At 37.1% G+C, this 9,499-nt stretch overlaps 2 protein-coding genes across 3 annotated transcripts; one reads left to right on the top strand and one right to left on the bottom strand.

Moving 5' to 3' along the window:
• Positions 1 to 3,335: 3,335 nt before the first annotated feature.
• Positions 3,336 to 3,907, bottom strand: LOC109704834 (putative non-specific lipid-transfer protein 14). The gene is made up of 2 exons (XM_020225618.1): positions 3,534 to 3,907; positions 3,336 to 3,345 (listed from the first exon to the last, which is right to left on the bottom strand). The coding sequence occupies exons 1-2, from the start codon at positions 3,905 to 3,907 to the stop codon at positions 3,336 to 3,338; spliced, it is 384 nt and encodes a 127-aa protein (XP_020081207.1).
• Positions 3,908 to 5,616: 1,709 nt separating this feature from the next.
• On the top strand, positions 5,617 to 9,499 carry LOC109704829 (E3 ubiquitin-protein ligase At1g12760-like; the record flags this gene model as incomplete). 2 transcript variants are annotated; one of them, XM_020225614.1, is given in 5 exon segments in its annotated part: positions 5,617 to 6,337; positions 7,303 to 7,452; positions 7,551 to 7,683; positions 8,552 to 8,716; positions 9,223 to 9,499. In XM_020225614.1, coding segments are annotated over 5 exon segments (1,155 nt in total). In that variant the 5' UTR covers positions 5,617 to 5,807.

Genomic DNA, 9,499 nt, shown 5'->3' on the forward strand with positions numbered 1-9,499 from the left:
AGAGAGATATAGATTCCCTGAAATTGCTCGTCCTTGTGAGAAATACTTATCGAAATACCATCAAAAGCTCTCTTTTAGCTTGGCCAGCAATACTCTTGTACGCCTAATTTTAATACAAATAATTAAATTAATTGTCTAAACTTTTTGCTGGTAAGCTTTCTCTTTCTTTTTTTTTTGAGAGAGATGAGATAGATATGCCATGTTATCTATTCTTTATTATTTTTAGGAAATAAATGAGTAAAATATGAAAACTAAGAGTTCAAATTTGGGACTCGGACTAAACACCAAGCTCTTTTACACTTCGGCCGGAGATCAGGCCTTTAAAGCTCTTAAATTGCAAATAGTGTTTACTATATCCCATTCCATGTTAGCTATTTGTTTTTGAAACAATAATAAAAATTCTTTGCGAAGTATTAATTTTCATTTTTAAACATGCTTTTTGCATCTCGAGAGAGGTCGGGTCCCATCAATGCTATTGCTTTGGGAGATGATTAATTAATTTTCAAGTACATTTATTTTAATTACGCTAAATTTTTATCCGAATTTTTAATTGGTGAACGTATATATCCGTATAAATGCACGGTATCCGAATAATTGACGAATCCTTTTTAGTCGTAGGTTTGTTCAGCGAAATTTAAAAAGTAGAAGATAAATTGTATGCCAAAGGAATATATTCGTAAATCGAATTTTTACCCGTCCGAATTAAACTAACTATTGATCAGAAATAGAATATAGCGCTTGGGCAACCGAGTTGTATTTGTTTTCGTGGAAACTCTCTCGAATTGCGAGCTCTGTGCCGTAAGCGAATCGCCCTGCGTGAGACTGACCCTGCGTGCAGGTTCCGCGCGGCCCACACAAGAAGTCTGGAGTTGTTCGCTATATTCAAGACCACGACGAACGGACTCGCGAGTTCATCACCGAACTTCGCGGAAATCTAGCCGACCATAAAATCAACGCGGATTTTAGGCCGACTTGGTTAAAAGTAAAAGCAAGTGTGGGGGGGGGGGTGGGGGGGGGGGGGGGGGGGGGGGGGGGGGGGGGGGGGGGGGGGGGGGGGGGGGGTGTTAGGAGCGCGTCCAGTCTGATGTTACGCCTGCTTACGCGCTCTTCCAATTGCCGTCGACCACCGATCGCACTGTCCTCGGCGGAAAAAAGAACTTCAAAAAAACCAAAACAAAATCCCACTGTTTTAAAAAACGGCCGTGTCCCAAGATCCATATCGCATGAAGAATCCGGAGCCGTCACCTACGGCGCCACCATATATGAGTTTAAGGACCGTTAGATTTAATGTAAGTATAAATACAGTACAGTTAAAAAATATATATAATACTATTCGTTTTAACATAACAATAGCAAAAGGATTGTGGGTTGTACCCGAGATCCAAGTTCAAAATACTAGCTTATTCACAAGTTTCTAATCAAAGTTTATTTTAAAAAATAAAAATAATCGAAGCTGTAGCATGCTATCTATTTCTCAAAAAAAAATTTATTAATTGAAAATATAGAGTTGCAATTTTATACATTCTGTTGGTTTGATATAAATAAAAAGCGCTGCAACTATAAATAATTTGCTTGGTTGTTATGTCAGTTGAAAAGATAAGTTAAAATTTTATTATTATATTTATATATAAATATGATTTGAGATTACCCTTCATGTGAAAAAACAAAAATATTTAAAAAATAATGAGATAAGTATAATTTTTGCTTGAAAAAATATCCGTCTCTAAATTGCTGCAGTTGAACGTTGGCCAATGTTGCGTGGTTTCAAATCGTATGTTGGATCTCCTCCCTATAGTTCCTACCGACCAGGCAACAAAATTGAAGTTCAATACGTCAAACAAAACACCGAGTTGAATAACAATGCAATTTCAACTGCATGCAATCAAACGGTCCTTCAGGATCGGTTGGGTCAAGATAAGCAAAAAGTGAATATTCGCGGATAGGTATATAAATTGAGGTAATAAGCGAGAATTAGAGTCAAAATTTATGTTTGGATAAAATGGGTTTTCTGAAATAGAAAATAGCGTTGGTTAGGTAAAATGGAATAAGAATAAGTGGCAGTTATAAATAAAAAAATAAAAATATTATTCTTTTCCTTTATATTATAATGAATTTTATATTTATATTATATTTTAAAATTTAAATATAAAAGTTTTTAAAATTTAAAAAATCAAAATTAAAATTTAAAAATTTTAAAATTTCAAATTTAAATTTTAAAAAAAAAATTTAAATTTAAACTTTTAAATTTAAGATGAAATTTTTTTTTTTTTTTTTTTACGAACCTTTCCTAGCGCAAGTGTTAAAAGGCTTGGGAGTTGATACCCGAGGTACCAAATTCAAATCTTAATTGATTCATATTTTTAGCTAAATTTATTTTTAAAAAATGAAGCGGGTAGCATGCTACATTTCTCTCTCTCAAAAAAAAAAAACATTTTGATTTGGCTATCAAATAATTCAAAATTTTAATTTACTAATTAATCTTTCAATTTATTTAATTTGAGTTAGTCAATGACACTTTGACTTCATAATTTGAATGTCCGCTTATTTTTACAAGTTTAATTAGTATACTTTATATAATTTTGGCGATTATAAATTTATTAAAATCAAAGCACTGCTGACTCACTAAAATCAAACATTGAAAGGTTGAGTAATAAAACTACAATTTTAAAAGATTGGATGGTCCATTTAAAATGGTTCATTATTTAAGTAAATTTTGTATGTTATTGACCTAATATTTCTAGCGGTGATTGAAATTTAAGATTTCAAATTCGAAATCTAGTTGCTGCACATATTTTTGAGGTCATGTTATATGTTACGTGATAGCCACGAATCTTAAAATTGTGAGAACATTCAATTTAATAGTCGTACGTACTTACATAAAGAGCTATTTTATTTATTATTTTCACATCCAACTCCTTTCTCTATTATATATATATATATTTTGTTTTGACAAAAATAGCGAACTATTCGTTTTTGTATTCTAATCGCAGTGATTTTGAAATAATCAGCTTCGTTTTCGACACAAAAATGTACTGAAGAAGAGGTAGAGCACACTCCCATGATCAATCGAATTGGCATATACAAATCTACTCAAAAGTAAAAAACAAATGATACATATATATATATATATATATATATATATATATATATATGATCAATCTAGTCCCCGGATACTACAAAGAAGCACGTTTTTTTATTCATATTAGTACTGCTACAAAGATAATTTCCCAATTAACTACAATTTATTCTTCTCATTTTAGTATCTCTATTATTATGTGTATAAATTTCTAGCCACAATACTTGTACTTGAGCACTGAAGAACACTTTAGTCAAAGTCAAGGGATGCTGCATCAGAACAAGATCATGTTAGAAAACAGTAGAAACTGGAATTATGAGCCATTATGTTCTAAATTGTTGCAGTTGGAACTCAAAGATGGGTAAAATCAACATTAAGGTTAAAATTTCAGAACTAATTAAATTTGCGATAATTAACCGTCATAAGTTGTATTAGATTATGAGAGAGAGATTGTTACATGCGACAATCAACGTTGGGGTCGATAGTAAACCCTAGGGAGACACCGCAAAGCCCTGGAAGGCGGGCGATGGCGGTGGCGTTGGGGTTGTAGGTCGTGATAAGCCCCATGAGGCAGCCGCACGCCGACCGTCGGTTGTCGACGGAATCTGCCGCGACATTATAGAGCGTCACCACCCCGTTGCAGCACGGCGTGCCTAATGCCGGCTCCGGCGACCCAAAGGAAACAAAGCTAGAACAAGCCGCGATAAGAGATGTCACGGTACTACAGTCTATCGACCCAACCACCGTTGTCGCAAACAAAAGTAGCGTTAGCGTCACTGTCGCCGTCACCGGAGCTCCGGCGATTCCCTGGTTTGTGAAACTAAGTGCCATGTCTTAAAATGGTAAGTTGTGTGGTAGTGTGAATGGTTCTTAAATTAGCGCTTTTTTAGCATTGCGGTGTCACGTAGGTTGAGTGGTGTGATTCATGTGGTTAGGATGAGTAAACGGTCACTTTGTGTTGCTGCAAAGATGTTGAATGAAATATTGGAGCATTTTAGGTGATTAAGTAGCATTTAGTTAAAGATCCAATAATTTAGTTAGGTTTTCTAATTGAACAAGTAAATATACGTTGGAAAAATTTTTCTTATCTTTTATTACAATATTTTTTAAAAATAACTCGAAATTTTAATTTCAGCTATAGAAAAATTCCGAAACAAAATTAAACAAAAATATTAGAAATATAAGATTTAGATAAGATATGTGGATTAAGGCGTGCAGAGCACTGTTCTAAAAGCGAAATTACCTATCCACGTGCGAGACTTCCGAGCAATTATTTCTAGCAATACAACAACCACGTTCCACCCCGTCGGCATGCTTCTAAGGTGGCGCAAGACGAACCCAACAAGCTTCAGATCCAGCAAAAGAAAACTAGGCGAAAATCCAGAAAGCAGAAAAAGACGAGAGGCTTTAGGTATGCTCAGATTATTAATTAACTTATGCAACCTCGCCCTATATTTATAACCTAGGCGAGAATCTTGCTTCAACGCGTCAAATTAGTATAGAACAAGATAAGCTTAAGATTATACGGATAATGATCAGAATTAGGATAAAGATAAAGATAAGAATTAAAATAAAATAAACTGGGTGTATGAACCGCACACGCCGCCCGCCTGGCTCGGCTTGTACTCGTGCTCGTGCTCGTACCGTGCGTCTGTGTATTTAAACGATAGCATTACTCTCATTTTCTTTCAAGCAACTGGCTTGAGAACAAGGGAATATATAAAAACAACAAACACCCTTTTGATTTCCAATCTCGGATTAAATATCACACATGAAAATTTTAGTTGAGCTCCCCAAACGGCCCATTAATAATTATTGGGCTCTCAAGAGATTTTAACAAGTTTTAAATCATAACAAACTCAATAAAATTCAATAATATAAGTCACAGTTCTACTCAAGGTTGTAGTAACAACCAACCACCATCTCTAGAGCAAGTGATTGGTATCCAAAGTTCTAAGTTTGAATTCTATTTGATTTACATTTTCAACTAAGTTTATTTCTAAATGAAATAAACGAAGCGGATAGCACGCTATCTATCTAAAAAAAAAAGAAGTTATATTAACAAACTATTATGGTTTAAAAACAATTTTTACCGTGCATCGCACATTTTTATTTATTTTATTTAAAATAAGATACATGATAAAAATAAAATATTTATAGAGAAATTTGTTAGTGACTGTTAAGGAAAAAAAAAATTGATGAATATCAAAAAGGGTAATGTGGGCTTAATATGAGTCAAACAAAACCATATGTTTAATATTTTTAATTAATGTTATTAAGTAAGTTATATAATGAATAATTATTAAATTATTAATTTTTAAAAAATGACTGAACTGGCTAAAATAATAAAAATTAGAAGAATTGGTACGTTTTATCAAGAAGCAGTGTTTTCAAACGTAGATTATTGTTAGGGTTCTCACTACAATTTTACCACATAATGGAGAACGTGGCACTATTTCATTCGTCCAGTTGCCCACTTACGTGTTACGGTCACCTCCTTGTGCCATTTCTTATTTCTTAATCACGAGCGAACATAAAAAAAAAAAAATGATGATAAATATAAAAAAAAGGAAAATAGTTTCAAATAGGGTACTTGTTCTTCATCTCAGGGGCTCCGATATCTAGGGTTTCGACACCTCCTTCGTCCTCTAGGGTTTCCATCCATGGCCATCTTCGATTCCATCGATTAAGGCTCCCTCTCCCCTGCGATCTCCTCCCTACCAGCTTCGCTATGTCGAACTCCTCCCTCTCCGCTTCGCGTGGCGACGCCGCCGTGGAATCGGCGCCGCTCCTCAACCGCAGCGGCGGCGGCGGCGGCGGCGGCGGCGGAGGGTTTGGGCCGCACCCAAGCCTCCGTGGCGCGGCGCGATTCCTCCGCCGCGCGAGCAGCCGACGCATCATGCGCGAGCCCTCGGTGGCGGTGCGCGAGGCGGCGGCGGAGCACCTCGAGGAGCGCCAATCCGATTGGGCCTACTCGAGGCCCGTCGTCGTCCTCGACGTGCTCTGGAACGTGGCGTTCCTCGCCGTCGCGGCGATCGTCCTCGTCCTCAGCCGCCACGAGAGGCCCTCGATGCCGCTGAGGCTGTGGATCGGGGGTTACATTCTCCAGTGTGTGCTCCATGTGGTGTGCGTGTGCATTGAGTACCGTCGGAGGCACCCATCGGAGGGCGCCGAGAGTGGGAGGAGCTCTCCGTCGAGTTCGCCGAGGGAGGGTGAAGGATTCGGCGAGGGCGGGGAATTCCGTGACGGAGAAAGGAATAGGTAAGGGCGAAAGATGCTGTTTATGGTTTGATTCTTAGCAGAGCTAAAAGTTTCATCTTTTCTTTCTCTAATTCGATCAGGTAAATTACACCATTGATCTATAGATCACTGAACTTTGTTTCAATTAAGGTGTTGAAATTGGTTGATTCAGCTGTCAAAAGAAAAATTAACAACTTTTTCCAACTTGTTAGGGGGACGGGCACATCGATGCATTAAGGACTTAGGATGCATATGTAGATGTTGATGTAAGCAAGGATAGTGGAAAAGGGTAGTAAAATGTATAGAAAGAACGATAATAGGAGGATAGGTCACGGAGGATGCTGGGATAGATAGTAAGGATAGCGGTAAAAGCGAGTAGTAGGACCTGTAGAACGAACGATGATAGGTGGATCGATAGTGTTGGATGCTGGGAGTCTGAGGAAAGGAATGACCGAATGAGGTTGTACAAATGAAGAAAAGGGAGGGTTGAACAGAATAGACATGCGTATTTAATCTACTTCTGACTGGAACATGGATTCAAAGAATTGGTATTTCCTTAGAAGTGTGTACTGTTATAGACTTTACCACCAAACCTTGCTATGTTTTGATTTCAGAAAATTCTAGTGGAACTTAACATTTTCCGCAAACCAGTCATAGAATTTTCCATCTGTTAGCAGAATAGTCCGTTGGATTACAGAATAGTCCATTAAAAAAGTGAAATATACTATTAAGTTCTAATGGAGAGGTAGTGAAATCAAGATCGCAATATGTTTAGTTAAATCAAAATTTTAAAATTTTAGGTGTCCTTTTTGAAATGAACTATTAGTTTAGGTAATGTTTCCATGTCTGAAGCCTTTGAAAAAGAGTCAGAATCCATGATCTGCATTTCAATTTCTTATTTTTTAATGTATTTTCTTGAATATGCTCCATTTTCTGTAGGAGTTTATAGATGTTTTAACTATGATTCTTTTTTGCCTCCTATTTAGTTGCATCACTAGTCACTTCTCCTATTGTAGTATTGCAAAACATATAGAGTCTGGAAACACAATGTTTTCCTTCATATGGTGGATCATTGGATTTTACTGGGTATCTGCTGGTGGCCAAACTCTGACCCGTGAAGCACCTCAGCTTTACTGGTATTCCTCTAAAACTGTATACCTACGGATGTGGCTAAGACCTTTTTTTTTAAAATGTTCTTAATCTAAAGTATTTTTGTACACTACTTATTTCACAGGCTCTGTATAGTTTTCCTGGCATTTGATGTCTTCTTTGTTGTATTTTGCGTTGCTTTGGCTTGCGTTATCGGAATTGCTGTTTGCTGCTGTCTACCTTGTATTATTGCAATCCTGTATGCTGTGGCTGATCAGGTATTCCATTTTCACTTCCTGGTATATCTAGAAGATGAAATGAATTTTATCAGAGAAACTATTACAATCTTATTATTTTATTTTTGGGTATAGTGTTCTTTTCACCTCCTCTATTTGAGTTCTATGTTTTGTGAATGTCAATGTTGCTTGCTTAGTTAGTCCGATGCCGCAATGGGAATATTTCTTATAGTTGGATATGTTATAAAAGCTTTTGTCCTTTGATGACTGATGAAAATATTGGATTCATCACCATCAGAAGTTAGTAATCTTTCATGCGCCTTCAAGCATCTACTGCTCTTACCTAAATCATCAGAACAAGATTTTTGAAAGTGGCTCTTCTTCGATAGCATGGTCTTCATTCATTCATTCATGCATGAAAGTTGCGCTAATCGAGAAAAGAAAGGTGGTGTAGATTGAACTTTATACTGGCCATAGAAGATCATTCAATTTCTCTATATATATTTGACCATTTTGAAAGGGTTATTAAACCTGTATAATGGATATAATACAAACCAGAATCCCAAACTTCCGAACTTGCCAACACTGCCGAAATGTTTTGTTTTTGGCAAAGGACAGAAATCAAATGCGAGTTTTTAAATCATGTTTGGGACATCTATTTAATGTAAATGAGCTTTGCTATTTTGCTAACCCTTATTATTCACCAGAGTTCCCTTTTTTTTTTTTCAGGTTTCCAAGTGGATAGAATAAGTTTGCCTGTTGTTGTTCTTAATATTTTACTTTTTTTTTTGGCCCTTTATAAGGAACAATTTAATCTAGGTTCTCTTATTCTAACTCAAGCATGAGTACAGTCCCATTCTGTTTGTATTGTACTAAATTACCTGTTACATCTGTAAACTTTCTAAAACAGGAAGGAGCATCCGAAGAAGACATTCGTCATCTTCCAAAGTACAAATTTCGGAGGAGCAATGGTTCTGACAAGCTGTCTAGTGAGATAGGGGGACGCTCTGGCGGAATCATGACCGAGTGTGGCAGCGACCCACCCATGGAGCAAGTTCTTTCAGCTGAGGATGCGGTAAGCTTCTCCAAATTGCCCTAGCAATTTAGTTTTTTGTTGCCAACAAGGAATCTTTTGGAGCTATCTTTCTTACTCAATAGTCAAATCCTGTTTCCAAACCTCCACTACAGGCCATTTTGAATAGGCCCCCTTTTTTTCGATAAAAAATCCCTTTTAAGTTTTGCTTGTTCTGCTCTGGTTTATGTCAGTCAGTTGAATCGAGGATTCCGTTAACTCTAACGGCTTTAACCACTATTCAGCTGAATGGAGCAATCTATTTTAAACAGAATCCCTCATCTGACAAAAAGTAAACACAAATTAGAAGCAGATGTAAAGGAGTGCCAATCAAGGAAAAAAGAAAAACTTGAGGGGGCATGTTTCTAAATGCCCAATAATTCATCTTATCTCTATGCCTTTTTTACCTGACTCTAAACTCTCCTGGTTAGTTTCACAATTTGCAACCTAAATGTTGGATGTGCTAATTCTTTTTTTCCCCTTGCTTTTTCTTTCCTCCTCCAATACAGGAATGCTGCATTTGCCTTTGTCCCTACGACGATGGCGCGGAGCTCCGCGAGCTCCCCTGCGGCCACCATTTCCACTGCGCCTGCATAGATAAGTGGCTCCACATCAACGCCACGTGCCCTCTATGCAAATTCAACATCCTAAAGAGCGACAGCAACTGCGGAATAGAGGAGGTTTAAATAAATCTCTCGAGGTGACCACGGTGACTCTACCACTGCCTGCTTAATCTGTAGATATGCTGCTTCACACTTCTTCTTCGTCGTCTTTTAAAGCGTTTAG

Source organism: Ananas comosus, unplaced genomic scaffold (genome assembly GCF_001540865.1).
Source record: "Ananas comosus cultivar F153 unplaced genomic scaffold, ASM154086v1, whole genome shotgun sequence".
Lineage (NCBI taxonomy): Eukaryota > Viridiplantae > Streptophyta > Magnoliopsida > Poales > Bromeliaceae > Ananas > Ananas comosus.